The sequence below is a fragment of the Schistocerca gregaria genome, chromosome X (genome assembly GCF_023897955.1).
Source record: "Schistocerca gregaria isolate iqSchGreg1 chromosome X, iqSchGreg1.2, whole genome shotgun sequence".
Taxonomy (NCBI): Eukaryota; Metazoa; Arthropoda; class Insecta; order Orthoptera; family Acrididae; genus Schistocerca; species Schistocerca gregaria.
In genome coordinates, this window is record NC_064931.1 from 380,377,904 (window position 1) to 380,395,723 (window position 17,820).

General features: G+C 38.3%; 1 protein-coding gene across 2 annotated transcripts in view; it reads left to right on the forward strand.

Annotated features, from left to right (window-relative positions):
* The first annotated feature begins 7,779 nt into the window (after positions 1-7,779).
* LOC126298872 (crossover junction endonuclease MUS81-like) overlaps positions 7,780-17,820 on the forward strand; it is a 198,028-nt gene continuing 187,987 nt past the window's right edge. For both annotated transcript variants that reach the window (XM_049990387.1, XM_049990388.1), the window contains exon 1: positions 7,780-8,005. In XM_049990387.1, the coding sequence (XP_049846344.1) occupies positions 7,865-8,005 (141 nt within the window). In that variant the 5' untranslated portion in view covers positions 7,780-7,864. The remainder of the gene's footprint in view (positions 8,006-17,820) is intronic.

Genomic DNA, 17,820 nt, shown 5'->3' on the forward strand with positions numbered 1-17,820 from the left:
AGGCCGTAAACGAGCGCTCTGCTGAACAATTTGTAGGTGCCATACATAGAAATATTCTAAGAGCAATGTTAACATTCGGAAACACAGACTGTAACCTTTCTTTTCTTAAAAATTTACTTATTTCGACTGGTATATCACTAACCTCAGAAGATTTCAAAAGTTCTGCGAAATGTACACATTCACTAGGGAAGAAAAGCTCTAAATCTGTGTTGTATGATGCTTGAAGTTTCGTTCCATGTTCAGCAATATCGTCAGATGAACTGTTCTTAAGGTTACTGAAAACTCTGAAGGAGTCCAACAGTGTTTGGTAGCTTTCCTTCCTCCTCACTAATTTGGCATACAAGTTGTCGAGTATTGGGACAAATGATGCGACTCTAAATTTCTCCCTTCCAGTCATAAAAACTTCTTCAGGTTCTGCTTCTTCGTCACCACGAAGTTTGAGTTTTCATGATCTTTTATAGGTGCATTCATAGTCTATATCCGTCACAATCTCCATGGATTTATTTTCAGAATAGTCGAACATGCCCCGAATAGATGGAATAAATCCTACAAGTGATTCATATAATTCATGCACTATTTTAGTATCAATATTTACACTTTGCAATTTCAGATTAATGCTATTAAATCTCTGGAGTATATCCTTCCAAACTATTATCATGAATATTGTTTCTAGTCTGCTGAGTTGATTCAATAAAGCGGAAGCCTCATTTCGCACAAGTCCCTTTTCAAACATGTTATTGGCAATATTTATGAGGGCACTGATAACATCCTCCCAGTGTTCTTATAGACTTACACACGCTTTTTCCCTTGCTGATCAATGTGTTTTTGATAAACATTTTAGCGTTTTGCTTCCTGGTTTCTTGAAAGAAAGAAGTTTATCCCAGGACCGTTTAGAAGTAGAGAAAAATTATAAAGATTTTGCACTACATTGAAAAATGAACATGCTTCCCACCAAGAGCTTGCAGCACTGGTGCCGACTAGATTCAAAGAACGTGCTGCACAAGGCAAATAATGCACTTTCGGATTTCATTCTGTAATGCATACCTGCAAACCAGTGAAGGTTCCTGACATATTGCTTGCATTGTCATATGACTCGTCTCTACAGTCAGTAATATCAATGGAATTTTATCACAGATTGTTGAAGAAAGGTAACTTGTATGTTCCAGGACTGGATTTCCATATCATTCAATGTGCTCTGTGAGAAAAGGATCAAACTCCGCTATAAGTTCAAGAGGCATCATAAATTGACCATTGTGTAATGAATGGAACATTTCAACATGTCCACATAGACAAAGTCTACGACTTGTTAGCTTCTTCACCACTGCAAACACCCTTTTCAACCCATTGCGCCAGTACATTTTTTCTGTCTCAACATATGGCTCAAAATGGTTATCTATTGTTCCAAGTGACTTTTTCCTTGTTAACGGTGTAACTCAGAATTTTTGGGTTCAAGTGAATTCTCATGATGAGATATTAGAAATATTTTTCCAATCTGCAATACCATTAGTAGCAATCGTGGCCTTTGCTCTGAACAATTTACATGGTTCACAAAAAACAGCACCAGCACTACAGGAGTATACTAGAAAATCACAAAAAGTTGGTTACCATATAAAAGTGTATGGTAAAATACATTTTTGTTCAAATGCCTGGTTTTATAACCTACTGATCTACTTGAATTGATGACTACATCATAAGAAAGGCAGCTAAAACCAAAGGGAGCAGAACATTAGAAGAAGGCAAAGAAGAGAAGCTTCCACTAGTACACTTACCATACGTAAAAGGCGTCAGTGAACGGCTAGGTAACATCCTCCGCCGACGAGTTTTCAAAACGACTTTTCGAAGCAGTCACAGGATCCACGAAATGATAGGTTCCACCAAGGATGTAGTCAACAATCTTAACACTGCAGGTGTTTACGAACTATGGTGTAGGTGCGGAGCTGCCTACATAGGAGAAACAGGGAGACCTGTCAGCTTACGAACAGCAGAACACGAACGCTATGTACAACTACAACAACATAATAAATCGGCGATAGCGGAACACCACCGTGACTGTGGACAACCTATCAGGTTCCAGGAAGCCCGATTATTGGCGATAGAATCGTGGCTGCGAGAACGCAAAATACGGGAGGCCTGCCAACATCAACAGAGAAGATGGCTACAAACTCCCAGTATCCTGGCTGCCGGTCATCCCAGTCCAACGGGCCGCGAGCGGTCGCGGGGCAGAAGCTATATGGGACATGGGCGCATCTGCACAAATAGCAACTGTAGAGCAGCTGTCAGTCCACTTCCGCGCACACCAGGAGGAAAACATGCCGACCAGAATTCGCACGCTGATTGGCGGACAGCTACCAATCGTCGAACGACATGGACATCCACGAATAGCATCTTTCTTTCCATCTTCCGTTACGTCACGACTAGCCAATCATATTAGAGGGCCAATTAACAGTGTTACAACAGTGAGGTCAGACATTGATAGTCTGTAATAAATAGAAGCACCTATCTCCATGCAAAACCAGTCATACCCTGAGGAAGGCCGTTGCAATTTGGCCTAAACGTCGGCTTTAGTTTATTATTGTTGTTAGTTTTTAGCACTGACGTGTCCTTATACCCAGAAGGATTTTAATCAGTATGACACCGGTCGTGGAAGCCTACGTTCTTATATTAATGCCACGTTGTAACAGAATCTCGATTCCTGATTGACACACAATTTTACAGGATCATTACTAACGAGGTTATTTCTTTTTTAATCTGCGAATGTATCCGTGGTCTTGGGGTAGCGTCTTTGATTCGTAGTCAAAACGTCTTCGGTCCTGGGTTCGATCCCCGTCACTTCCTAAATTTTGATAAATAACCAGCATTGGTGGCCGAAGACTTCCGGCATAAGAAGTCAGCCTCATTCTGCCAACGGCCTTGTCAAAGAGGGCGGAGAAGCGGATAGAGGTTCAGGGCACTCTCTTGCCCTAGGGGTGGGAAATTGCCCCTAAAGGCCGAAGAATCAGCAATGATCAACGACATGAGGATGCAGAAGGCAATGGAAACCACTGCATTAAAGACACATAACGTGTATCCACAGGACATGTGGCCTACAGTTGAATAAGTGTCATGATGATCTCTCCATTGGCAAAAGATTTTGGAATAGTCCCCATTCGGATCTCAGGGAGGGGACTGCCAAGGGGGAGGTTACCATGAGAAAAAGATTGAATAATCATCGAAAGGATAATGTACTACGAGTCGGGGCATGGAATGTCAGACGCTTGAACATGATAGGGAAGCTAGAAAATCTGAAAAGGGAAATGCAAAGGCTCAATCTAGTAATAGTAGGGGTCAGTGAAGTGAAGTGGAAGGAAGACAAGGATTTCTGGTCAGATTAGTATCGGGTAATATCAACAGTAGCAGAAAATGGTATAACAGGTGTAGGATTCGTTATGAATAGGAAGGTAGGGCAGAGGGTGTGTTACTGTGAACAGTTCAGTGACCGGGTTGTTCTAATCAGAATCGACAGCAGACCAACACCGACAACGATAGTTCAGGTATACATGCCGACGTCGCAAGCTGAAGATGAACAGATAGAGAAAGTGTATGAGGATATTGAAAGGGTAATGCAGTATGTAAAGGGGGACGAAAATCTAATAGTCATGGGCGACTGGAATGCAGTTGTAGGGGAAGGAGTAGAAGAAAAGGTTACAGGAGAATATAGGCTTGGGACAAGGAATGAAAGAGGTGAAAGACTAACAAGTTTCAGCTAGTAATAGCGAATACCCTGTTCAAGAATCACAAGAGGAGGAGGTATACTTGGAAAAGGCCAGGAGATATGGGAAGATTTCAATTAAATTACAGACAGAGATTCCGAAATCAGATACTGGATTGTAAGGTGTACCCAGGAGCAGATATAGACTCAGATCACAATATAGTAGTGATGAAGAGTAGGCTGAAGTTCAAGACATTAGTCAGGAAGAATCAATGCGCTAAGCAGTGGGATACGGAAGTTCTAAGGAATGACGAGATACGTTTGAAGTTCTCTAACGCTACAGATACAGCAATAAGGAATAGCGTAGTAGGCAACACAGTTGAAGAGGAATGGACATCTCTAAAAAGGGCCATCACAGAAGTTGGGAAGGAAAACATAGGTACAAAGAAGGTAGTTGCGAAGAAACCATCGGTAACAGTAGAAATACTTCAGTTGATTGATGAAAGGAGGAATTACAAACATGTTCCGGGAAAATCAGAAATACAGAAATACAAGTCGCTGAGGAATGAAATAAATAGGAAGTGCAGGGAAGCCAAGACGAAATGGCTGCAGGAAAAATGTGAAGACATCGAAAAAGATATGATTGTCGGAAGGACAGACTCAGCATACAGGAAAGTCAAAACAACCTTTGCTGACATTAAAAGCAATGGTGGTAACATTAACAGTGCACGGGAATTACACTGTTAAATGCAGAGGAGAGAGCAGACAGTTGGAAAGAATACATTGAAAGCCTCTATGAGTGTGAAGATTTGTCTGATGTGATAGAAGAAGAAACAGGAGCCGATTTAGAAGAGATAGGGGATCCAGTATTAGAATCGGAATTTAAAAGAGCTTTGGAGGACTTACGGTCAAATAAGGCAGAAGGGATAGATAACATTCCATCAGAATTTCTAAACTCATTAGGGGAAGTGGCAACAAAACGGCTATTCACGTTGGTGTGTAGAATATATGAGTCTGGCGACATACCATCTGACTTTCGGAAAAGCATCATCCACACAGTTCTGAAGATGGCAAGAGCTGAGAAGTGCGAGAATTATTGCACAATCAGCTTAACAGCTCATGCATCGAAGCTGCTTACAAGAATAATATACAGAAGAATGGAAAAGAAAATTGGGAATGCGCTAGTTGACGATCAGTTTGGCTTTAGGAAAAGTAAAGGCACGAGAGAGGCAATTCTGACGTTACGGCTAATAATGGAAGTAAGGCTAAAGAAAAATCAAGACACGTTCATAGGATTTGTCGACCCTGAAAAAGTATTCGACAATATAAAATTGTGCAAGCTGTTCAAGGTTCTGAAAAAAAGTAGGGGTAAGCTATAAGGAGAGACTGGTCATATACAATATGTACAACAACCAAGAGGAAATAATAAGAGTGCACGATCAAGAACGAAGTGCTCGTATTAAGAAGGGTGTAAGACCAGGCTGTAGCCTTTCGCCCCTACTCTTCAATCTGTACATCGAAGAAGCAATGATGGAAATAAAAGAAAGGTTCAGGAGTGGAACTAAAATACAAGGTGAAAGGATATCAATGATACGATTCGCCGATGACATTGCTATCCTGAGTGAAAGTGAAGAAGAATTAAATGATCTGCTGAACGGAATGAACAGTCTAATGAGTACACAGTATGGTTTGAGAGTAAATCGGAGAAAGACGAAGGTAATGAGAAGTAGTAGAAATGAGAACAGCGAGAAACTTAACATCAGGATTGATGGTCACGAAGTCAATGAAGTTAAGGAATTCTGCTACCTAGGCAGTAAAATAACCAATGATGGACGGAGCAAGGAGGACATCAAAAGCAGACTCGCTATGGCAAAAAAGTCATTTCTGGCCAAGAGAAGTCTATTAATATCAAATACTGGCCTTAATTAGAGGAAGAAATTTCTGAGGATGTATGTCTGGAGTACAGCATTGTATGGTAGTGAAACATGGACTGTGGGAAAACCGGAACAAAAGAGAATCGAAGCATTTGAGATGTGGTGCTATAGACGAATGTTGAAAATTAGGTGGACTGATAAGGTAAGGAATGAGGAGGTTCTACGCAGAATCGGAGAGGAAAGGAATATGTGGAAAACACTGATAAGGAGAAGGGACAGGATGGTAGGACATCTGCTAAGACATGAGGGAATGACTTCCATGGTACTAGAGGGAGCTGTAGAGGGCAAAAACTGTAGAGGAAGACAGAGATTGGAATACGTCAAGCAAATAATTGAGGACGTAGGTTGCAAGTGCTACTCTGAGATGAAGAGCTTAGCACAGGAAAGGAATTCGTGGCGGGCCACATCAAACCAGTCAGTAGACTGATGACGAAAAAAAAAAGTGTGGCTCAACACTTAGTTTTCCATAAAACTCGAAATCAGAAACCATTTGTTTTTCTTCATTTTTAACTTTTGTTTCATCTGCATTTACTTCTTTTACAACAGGTGCAGTTCCAGAGGCATCATCCGTACTACTTGAACTCGAAATCTAACCAACAACTTTTTTTGCAAAAAATTTACCTACTCTGTCAAGCGTTTTTAGTACATTGACTTCTCATTTCCGCCTTTCCTTCGATAATTTCCGAAATGTAACTCCATTTAATTTTGCATGTTTGCTTTTTTCACTGTTATTCATGTTAAGGCACCTACAAAATTGTCAACCAACTGTCAAAACAAAAGAAAAAATATTGTAAAAGGATAGAAAGAAAGACTGTATCCAGTTCCAATCGTACTACACCGAACACGAGCACAAAGCTTGTTACTTGAAACACGGTGCACGAGCACAAAGAGTTTTCCTTTAAACATGGAGCAATGAACTGACCCCCTTGGATTACTCGACGTAACTGTGCTATGAGAGAACGACATTGCAGACTAATTTAATTTCATTGTCGCCTGTTTCTCTGTTGTCAGTGAACAGCAGAAGCACACTTGTCAGCTGGAATTCGTCTCGTAAGGATAACGGGACAGTCACTTTTTTGGCCTCTGTTTCCCGCGTCGCCGAAATTTTAGCTGGGATGAAAATATGTTCTGAAAATTGTTGACACTGTCTTTGTAATTTAAAAAACAAATAATGTTTGTAAATTTTTGCAGTGATATGTACTAGATCAACTCTTGTGTCGCTTATTCTTATAACATTTTTACGGTTTCTATGGGCAGAGAAGACAGACTACAAAGTTTAAGTAGTCTTGTTCGCAGTTGATGTGTGTTGTCATTTGTGTGAACACTGCTGTTATGTCTAGACGCAAGTGCACGTTTTGTTCCAACATAAAATAAAAATTACCTTTCCTCGAAGAAAAAAAGCTTAGTTAAGAAGTGTAATATACGATTTGCAATGCCACGTACTATTCCGTTGCATGGAGTGGGAACTTTGATACAGTGCAGGTAGCAGCACAATGAATGAGACAAACGAAAGTTGGTTTCTTCTCCTTTTTGCCCCAAAAAAGTAACTTAATAAATAAATAAATAAATTTTTTAACTGTTGTTAAGTGTATTTCACACATTATTAGATATTCTGCTTGTGTTCTTTTCGTATAAACATGTGTTTAAAAATGTAAAACATTCTCAGTATCAACATGTTTTGTTAAACGCGCCTCATTAAATCAGAGGTCATATATTGAAGACCACAGAGCTTTCACAGTAATTAAGAAATGGAGGGATGACTTGATACTTCCCCGTAATTTCTACAAGAAATTTAAGTAGAATCGGGTTTTATATACTGAGGCCCACACATGTTACAGTATTTAAGAAACTGCTGATTCGTTTATCACAGCTTTTCACGGGCAAAATATGGTAGTGTTAAGTAAAAGCCGATAACATTCTCGGAATAATAAGGTTTCAAACATTGTATTGTACGTTACCGTCCTGACAGCTTCCTTCAAAATATTTTGAACAATCATGAAGATGAGACCAGAAAGAAACCAATGTTATCTTTCTAGTCAGTCACCAAGTATATTTCCAAACGTGTTTTGTCGAATTTCGTTCTTAAGGCTTATTTAAACTAGCAAGTTGTTTAACGACATAAAATTTTCGATATATCTATCGATATAGCCTGTTGATTCAAATATTTGGCGCAGTTTGTGTTTACTTTACTGTAGCAGTGTAGCAGCAAGTGTTGTGCATAAAGTAATAACAGTTATATCAAATGGATATAGGAGCTCAGTCATCTCGGAAGAGGATTAAAAAGAAGATAAAGCATCCGAATCCTTTGTTTGAAAAGTGGTTGAAAGAATGGCAAAATGAAGCTCGCGAGCGAGGTTCAGACATACAGTATTGCTATGCCAAAGTAAGTGATCTTCTGGAACTTGATTTTAAACACACATTTGTGACACTTGTATACATAATGTAGCACCTCAGGAAATTGTTGCATAAAACAGGTTCCATTGACCTATATAAGTCAACAGCAGCTCACGATATCAAAACACACATAGCTACGATGACAAACTGAAATCGGACACTTCCCGTGACCTGTATAGCCCCAATACAACTGTCGATACCAAAAATATTGAAATAGAGTATTTCCCCGAAGGCACACAAATCAACCACTAGTGCCGATACCAAAACAGCAACCGTGAACACATGCAGTAAATAACACCGACCCAACAACACATAAAAACCCCACCAAACATCATAACACGCGGGCAATAGACCCAAAAAAACGAATACTTGCTACAAAAAAGTTCTGGCACAACACACTAGGTGAGCCCCCTGAACACACACACACACACACACACACACACACACACACACACACACACACACACACACACAAAAAACATAAACTCTCAACCCCCCCACAATCTACCAACACCACCCCCCACTTCCCCAACCTTCACCCTCCCCAAAAAATAAACAATAATCCACCAACAGTCCGTGATGCCGGAACTCTGGCCAACCACATATTCTACTTGCATACGCTGCATTTCACTATCTCCGCCACAAGCCCAAAAATTTGCTGAAACTTAATGACGGGCAACATGTTGTCCCCCGTCTAGAGAACATAAAAAGTGTGATCAATAAAGCTAATCTAACATAGACCTATATGTATTATCGTAAGAACACAAACCTCAATACCAATATGGCCCAATCATCAGTTAGTACTTTTAAGGAAATAGACCAAGAGGAAATCATTAAAATTGCCAAAAGAATGAAAGGTTAAAATAGCTGAGGTGTTTATAATACCTAAAATAATCTACTGAAAGAAGTAGTATACTATACTGAGGCACCATTATTAACATTTTGTTGTGGTCTTCAGCCCGAAGACTGGTTTGATGCAGCTCTCCACACTACTCTATCCTGTGCAATCCTGTATTATCTCCAAATAACTTCTGCAACCTACTTCCTTTTGAACCAGCTTACTCAGTTCACGTCTTGGTCTCCCTCTAGAATTCTTATCCCACCCACTTCCTTCTAATACTAGTATTATTACAAAGTCAACATCGATCAAAAGCCACGGCCAGACAGATTGCGTCACATCCTAGTGATTATATGTTAAAACCACCACTGAAACTAAGATAACAGACAAGTAGCATCCGATAATACTGATGTCATAAACACTGGTTATAAACAACACTTTAAAGTTTCCAGTTTTTGACTCCACATGTGATGGAATTGTGTTGACCAGTGTACTATTCGATTTGTAGAAAAAAAATCATAGAATACAGTGCCTGTTGCTTGAGTACACATGCCAGTCTAGCTCTGAACATCCTCAGTGGCAGTGTTCGAACATCCAGTGATAGGTAGTTAGGACAACTTCAGGGGTGCTGTGAGAAAATTCTTCGGTGTCTTACTTCGGCAACACTTTGGAATATCTATTTTAGCCTTATTTCAGGTGCTGTTGTTGTGAATCTCTTGTCTCTTGTAGAAGGCTCCTTGATTTCCTTTTTATAGACAAGGGAGTTGAATACATACTGTCTAAATATTGTGATGATGCCCAGGTGCTTTAAAATGGGTCTGCAGTGGTTAAAATTCTTGCTAGAAGATATTATTCGTACAGCCTTCCTTTGTAGGAGCAGTATGTTATTTCTTCTGGTAGTGTGTCTCACAGGAGCAATCCATACAGGCTGTGGCTGTGGAATAGTGCATAATATATTGTGATTAAGTACTGTGCTGTTGTCATATATTTCAGCTTTTTGAGGAGATAAATTACTCATGAGAGCTTAGACCATGTTTTGTACGTGTGTTTGGTCTATGTCAGCTTATTTATTGTCAGTTGTGATAGCTAGGAGTTTGACACTATAAACATTTGCTATGGGTCCACAATCACCATGGCTGCATAATATTTTCTGGTTTGTATCTTCAATTTTTCAACCACTTTTTGGCTACTTGAAACAAAATTTTAGCATCTTTTAGTGTCTCAGCTGAATTTCTACCCTTAGTTATTAATGTTGTATCATGTGTAAAGAGCAAGGTATGACCATCAGAACTTAAGTCATTGACAAACATTAAAAACAGCAGAAGGCTTAGATAAGATGACAGTCTAAAAATTTATACGTTTACACCATAAGATTTTAGTTTTTTTTTTTTAACAATACCTTGTGAGAGATGCAATCAGATGCCTTGCTTATATCACAAAGAATTAAAGCTATGCAGTTCTTTTCTTCAACTGCTTCCATTGTTTTTGTTGTTACAGTAAGCACTGCAGTAAATGTCGATTTATCTCTTATAATCTAAGCCATCTCTAAATCCATGTTGGTTATCCAGGAAGAGCTTGTTGTCTTCGAAATAATAACAGTTGGTTCTTCATTACAGTATCAATCAATTTTGCTATTATAAGGCTTATAGAAATTGGTGTATATGTGAATGGATTGTTACAATCACCTTTTTTGTGCACTGGTACGGTCTTTGCCAGTTTTGAGATGTCTGGAAAAGTACCAACTTCAAGACATTGGTTAATGAGAGCAGCCAAAGATTCAGCACTCTCAGATACGGTATCCTTCAGAACAGCACATGGCATGTCATATATATCTGCACTGACAGTGTATTTAAAACCTTTCACACTTTTCACTTTGTTCCACATTGTCAAGGGGCAACTATGCTAATTCAGAATGAGAGTACGCGCTGATATGAAACTTTGTGACAGATTAAAACTGTGTGTCGGACTGAGACTCGAACTTGGGAACTTTGCCTTTTGTGGGCAATTGCTCTACCATCTGAGCTACCAAAGCACGACTCGTGCCATGTCCTCACAACTTTACTTCTGCCAGTTCCTCGTCTCCTACCTTCCAAACTCTACAGAAACTCTCCTGTCAACCTTTCAGAACAAGTGCATCGATCCTGGCAAGCACATTTTTGAAGAAGTTTATTTCTTCCTCCATTATAATTCCTTTACTGAAGGTATAGTCAGAATACCACATACTGGCTTTTCTGTGAAGGTTCTTTTGAGTATTTAGGTGGACAATTAATGCATCATGACCTGATATTGATGGATTCACCACACTTATTTTTTAGGCCCAGGTGTTAAGGTTGGTGACGACATTGTCGAGGCAAGCTTTTCCTGTTGTTGATGCATGGTTAGCTACAAACCAACCATAGCTACTAATCAGGTACTTGAATGTTTTCTCATTAGTACTGTTTTCTTGTTAATGTATATTGGAGTCGCCATGCAACATAATTTTTGAATTTATGTGCATTAGGTAGTACGAGCAGCTGTTCATCTTGGTGAGAAAATTATCAAAGTCTCCACCAATTGCATGGTACATGGACTTAAAAACCAAAATTACTTCACACGGTTTTAATTCAGCCAACTGTAAATCCAGGTCAACACAAAACTTCTTTAGGTCAACTTCCTGAACACAAAGATTTGGATAGACACATACTTCACCATAAGTAATTGTTTTAAGACACAATGCACTTGTTTCAAGATATTCCACATGTCTCTAATAATCCCCTTCCTGCTCAGCTAGCCAGTGTTCACTGATGCACAAAACATCTGGTTTGACTTAGTCTTCAGAGATGGTTAAATTGTTCAGTTTTGTTCTGAGATACTCGATATTTACACTTGCTACAACAAACATATTTTCTTCTGAACAATTATTGAATTTAAGACCTGTACTTCCTCCTGAATAAAAAACACCTTATTACTACATTTTAGGCCACACAGAAAGATCCTTAAGTCCCATAGTGCTCAGAACCATTTGAACAGAAGGATCCATTAATTTATCGTGTAGTACACAGTCAACACCTAGTTTAAAACTGCAGTTAAATCCCTTTCGCTTAGTTTCTTAACTACAAAGTTCTTGTGGTCTGGGAAACACTTTTCCATGAAAGACGGTAAATTTTCGGCCTTTGTACCACTTTTTACTCTGCCCAAATGGAACCAGGCCTCCTCCTCTCCACAAAAGATATTCAGTTCTTTATCAGTGCCTATAACACTTGTTGTTTCTTTGTTATTATTGTCTGAGATGTTCTGGAAGTCTTTGCATTTTCTTTTTGTGTACCTGTTGCCAGTTTTCTTTTGAGGAGGCAGCTGATTTATGAGGATTATCAGTAACATTTGAACTCTTATGTACACCAACTTTAGTGATCTGAAAAGCATGTGTACTTAAAAAAGACAATGTAATGCAGCTTTCCATAGTATCCTTATTACAGTTTCCCAAGTAATTCAGGGAGAATGATGCATTGTACTGGTGATTGTGATTGTTTACTTCCACACTATTAATTGCGGTTTTCATGTCTGGATCAGAACGTTCACTTGTTCCAGCACTGTCTGTCAATGTTTTGATGGTTGAATACTAAATTGGTGATTCCTTCATGTCTCTGAATGTGCCCTATCACCTGATCTCTTCTTTTAGTCGAGTTATCCCACTTTTTTTCTTCTTCAGAGTTCTGTTCTGTACCTCCTCATTGGTTACATGATGTACCCATCAAGTCTTCAGTGTTCTTCTGTAACACCACATCTTCAGAATTTCAGAGAGTGTATTGCAGCTGACATTGCCAAAAGCTTTCTGCAAGTTTGTAAAAGCTATTAATGTAAGTTTGCCTTTCCGTAATGTATCTTCTAAGAGAAGTTGTACAGTTAGTATTACCTCACATGTTCCTACATTTCTCTGGAACCCAAACTGATCTTCCCCCAAGGTTGGCTTCTACCAGTTTTTTCATTCTTCTGTAAATAAGTTCATGCTGCATTTTTTTTGGAATTGGAATTTATTAGTCATATTGAAGTCTGAGGATATCACCTGTCACATACATCTTGCATACCAGGTGGAATAGTTTTGTTATGGCTGGCCCTCCCAAGGATATCAGCAGTTCTGAGAGCATGTTGACTACTCTAGCTGCCCTATTTTGACTTAAGTCTTTCATATATCCTATCTCATCTTCAGCCATGTCCTCTTCTCTATCTATAATATTGCCTTAAAGTGCATTTCACTTGTATAGCCCATCTACAGAGTGCCCCAGGACAAATGGTCAATATTCAGAGTGCTCATGTGAAACAAAAAAAACTTCATAAGGACATATGCCCTATTCCAAATGGTTTCCAAAATAGAACACAAATAATGTGAATTTGTTTTTGGACTAGTGGTGTGCACACGTTTGGTACCAATCCGACCTGTTTGACATTTTAATCTACCACAATCTACCTTGTCTCTTTCAGTTTTTCTCTGCTTGGGATGCCTTTGTGCCCTTAAACTTGCCTGTTGAACGCATAGTTGACCATGTTGTGCTGTGTATGAAGTAGTGTGAATGACTGACAGTATATCTAATAGAAGTGTTGATTAACTGTGCTTGTACATGTGCTGCTAAAATGCCACACACCTACACTAATGAAGAATAGACTGATATAGTGTATGTTCAAGGCTTCCACAATGGTAGTGTTCTTGCTGCTGTCGAAGAATAGTATCTACGCTTCCTGATGTGCTGAATTCCTGATCATAGTGTTTACCTGAGCTTCAGTACACTGTGTGAAACAGGTACTCTTCCAAGTTCCCATTTATCTTCTTAACATATAGCAACAACTTGTGCAGGGGCATTTATTGTGAAGTGTACAACAGCTGTAATATGATGTTAATGATAATGCTTAGACATGAATGTGTCAAAAATAGGTATGTTTCAATTGATACTTTGTAAAGTGCGTTTTGTAATATTTACTATCTTGTGCATGTGTAAACCTGACGATGTATTGAACAATACAGAAAATAAATAATGATGTATGTTAAACGTGTTCTATCTTGGAAACCATCCAGAGTACATCATATGTCCATAATAAGTTGTTTTGCTTCAAATGATCATTCCTGTTGTGTATTGAATATTGATTGTTCCTCCTGGGACACCCTTTATATTCTCCTTCCCCCTTTCCTTCCTTTGCGTAGGTTTTCCATCTGAGCACTTAATATTCATGTGGCTGCTTTTCTTTTTTCTAAATGTATCTTTTAATTTTCCTATAGGCATTTTGTATCTTTCCCTTATATACATGTTTCTGTAGACTTACATTTGTCCTCTAGTCATTCCTGATTAATCATTTTGCATTTCCTATCAACCTCATTTTTAGAAGTTTGTATTCCCTTTTGTCTGAATCATTTGGTGCATTTTTGTATTGTCTCATTTCATCTGTTATCCAGAACCTTATGTGATATCCAGAGATTTCTACTAGGTCTTGTCCTTTTACTTCTTTGATCCTCTCAAAGCTGTCCATTCATTTTGTACTGTGTTTCTTTCCAGTGTTTGTCATTCATTGCCTAATGCTCCCACTGATACCCTCAACAACTTCTGGTTCAACTTGTCCAGGTCCCATCTCCTTAATGTCCAACCTTTTTGCAATTTCTTCAGTTTTAATTTACAGTTTGTAACCAATAAAATGTGGTCAGTTCACACCTGCCCTAGGAAATTTCGTACACTTTAAAATCTGGTTCCGAAATCTCTGTCTTATCATTACGTAATCAGTCTGAAATTTTAAGTTGTCTCTTCCATGTATACAACTTTCGTTCATGATTCTTAAACCAAGTGTTGTTGTTGTTGACTAAATTATGCTCTGTGTAAAATTCTACCAGGTGACTTCCTGTTATATTCCTTTCCCACAGTCCATATTCACCTACTATTTGACATTCTCTTCCTTTCCCTACTATTGATTTCCAGTGCCCCATCACAGTTAAATATTCCTCCCCCTTAACTACCTGAATAATTTCTTTTGTCTCATCATACATTATTTCAATCTCTTCTTCATCTGCAGAGCCAGTTGGCATATAAACTTGTATTATGAATTTTATAAAGTTATGTCTTGTACAACGTGCCTTTTCTGACTTCCTAAACACACCCAAGGTGAACCTGCTAATTACAGATGGATTTCACTAATTTCAACACTACTCACAGTCTCTAAAAGCAGCATGTATCAGCAAATGTACACGTTCCTTGGTGTGAATTTGATGTTAAGCACCTCACAGTTGAGCTCTGGAAAGGTAAGGTCAGCTGTATCTGCCATAGAACTCATGGTGACAGAACTTTTATCAGCAAATTTTATGCTGATACATAGGTCACATCTCATGATCTAAGTAATGACTTTAAGCTTGGTGATTATTCTATTTTGTTCTCTAAAATAAAGCACTGTGTAATTGGTGGCAGCAGGCTAAAACCATTGAATCAGATTTTTATAAGTGAAAGGAGGTGTTATGAGTTGCCGGAAGTGAACTATCAAAACCCAATGGAGATTTGACACAGGATCAAAGTTATGACTTATAATATTCCTTGTACAGATAAATGACTTACTCGAAAACACTGATGCAAATACAGACAAGATAAAACTTTTCCTTATGTAAATATTGTATTGGAGAGCCTTATAAGCAATATGAATTTGGTGAAATAAAGCACAGCCTCTTGGCTTAATGCAATTAGTTTACTTCCACATGAGGAAAAAAAAAAAGATCACTAATATGTGGCCTATCAAAAACTACCAGTATAGAGACAGTAAATGTAAAATTTTTATACAACATACTAGACATGAAGCTAACTTTGAAGTTTTATGTTGAACAAATAAGTTAGGTTATTAAGGGTGAAGTTTCTACTGAGGAGACTAATGTGTGGAGCTTATGGGCACTCATTGCTGAGGTATCAATGCAGGAGACTTATGACCAGTGTAACTTTAGAATATGTAAGAATGGAATTTTTTTTAAATTATTTTTTATTTTCAGTCTGTCTTGAGGTGTGGGTTAGTACTCCAGGAAAACAGTAAACAAGTAAAATGATGCTCCTATAATTCATGGAAAGTCAGTCAGAGTAATGAGAAGGATAGGCAACACATTGTCTAGTATCGTAGCTAAAATACTGCTGGCTTTTTGAAGGTCTCAGTATTGTCATTAACTGCTCTTATTTCAGTTTCAATGTGCAACGCTTTAAACATGTTGTCACACAGTAACCATAATCCTATACCAGACATGAGTGTAGATTCACGAATGAAATGTAACATTTGATGTTGAAAAGCAAGTCTGCTGTACAAACAAAACATAACATAGAACTTAAAGATGAACTATCAGCAGAACTGAGAGTGCCGCTGTTTATACTTCAAATTTCCTCAAACCAACCTACCAATTTTTAAGAATAAGTTTCTAGAGCCTTATGCATTTCTTATGTATTGAAACCTGGTTCCAGCAGCTTCAAAAGTGTTCATCAAAAATTGAAATTTATTTTGAACTTCCTTTTATTTCTGAGGCAGTCACATTTTATATTACAATCAATAGTGGTTTCAGCCTACATTGGTCATCTTGCTGCTAGTCATGGTGGCAGTTTGTAAACAAAACATTCTTTACCTGTTTTTATTTGTACCTCACAACTGGCTAGTTTTGACCCTTGAAAGCAATTATTAAATTATAAAAGTTCATACTGAATCACCGAGGCTGTGAATTGGTGGTGTTTGACAGTATACTTTCATTCCTTACCTGGGGACTTTTAAAGCCCATATGCTGAACAAATGTCTGGGATCTTTGATCTGTCCATAAGTTCTTTGATGTAATCTTCATGAGTTCCAGCAGCTCATAACTGTCATTCTGTTGTGCAGCAGGAAGAATAGTACGAAAATTCTATTTCCTTGCTTTTATTATATTTTGCACAAATTTCATGACAAACAGTATCTCTGATCAGTGTCATGTTGAGCACATTTGGCAACATCTTAAAATGTTCTAAGAGACCTTACAGTTGCTGTTGGTAGGCCATTGTCATTGTAACATATCGGTGCAGAGGAGCAGGAACTGAACCATCATGTATTACATTACTCATTACTACATTAAATATTTAAACTATAAAGCTCTTAGGAGCCAACGGTTAAATAAAAACTTTCCTTTTTTTTCTGAACATGTGTTTCTGATGACAAATAATCAATATACACAAATGATTTTTCCCCTTCTCATTTACTTAGCACTGTACCTACTTTTCTAATTTCAAATAATCATACAATTACACAAATGCCACTACCATAGGGATCCATGCCTCATCTTCACAATTATGGCCCAAGTTATGTCGTACATATGGCTGTCGACTGGTAACAAGTATTCCTGGTATCATCTTAGATTACAGTATTCATACTTTCACAATTGTTTTTGGTGAATACCTAGTTGCACACTTCACACTAGCATGTGCATATGGCAATTACCCCTCCACTTTGTGATGTGTGACTGCTTTATTTCCTTGTTGACTGCCCTCGGTGTCAATGTACTGCGTTGCTACACTGGCGGAAAAATGGCATTTGTAATTTTGACACTGACTACTATAAATATAGTAGCTGACAGGTGCAAAGTATTTTCCAAGTTGTTTACTTTCACTCTTCACAACCCCCCAATAATACACAGTTATATATGGCCAGTGCTCTATTGTTTAACTTTCGATAAGCCTCATTAATAGGTTACAGCCAAACATCCACATACTGCTACAATAGTTTACTGTTGATCATCTACAAACAGTAAAATCCTAACCACACATTTCACAGTTATTGTAGAATGATACGATATATATTGAACAGTCACTGTCATTGTTTTAAAATGCGGCCTATTGGTGTAATACTTATTTCACATTTAAGTTGATGCATTGTTGTTGTTGTAACCAACACAGGTTCCTCATCCGAAACTCGGCCATGGACTGACCAAAATTCGAGCTCTTATATATCCTCACACTAGTAGGTAC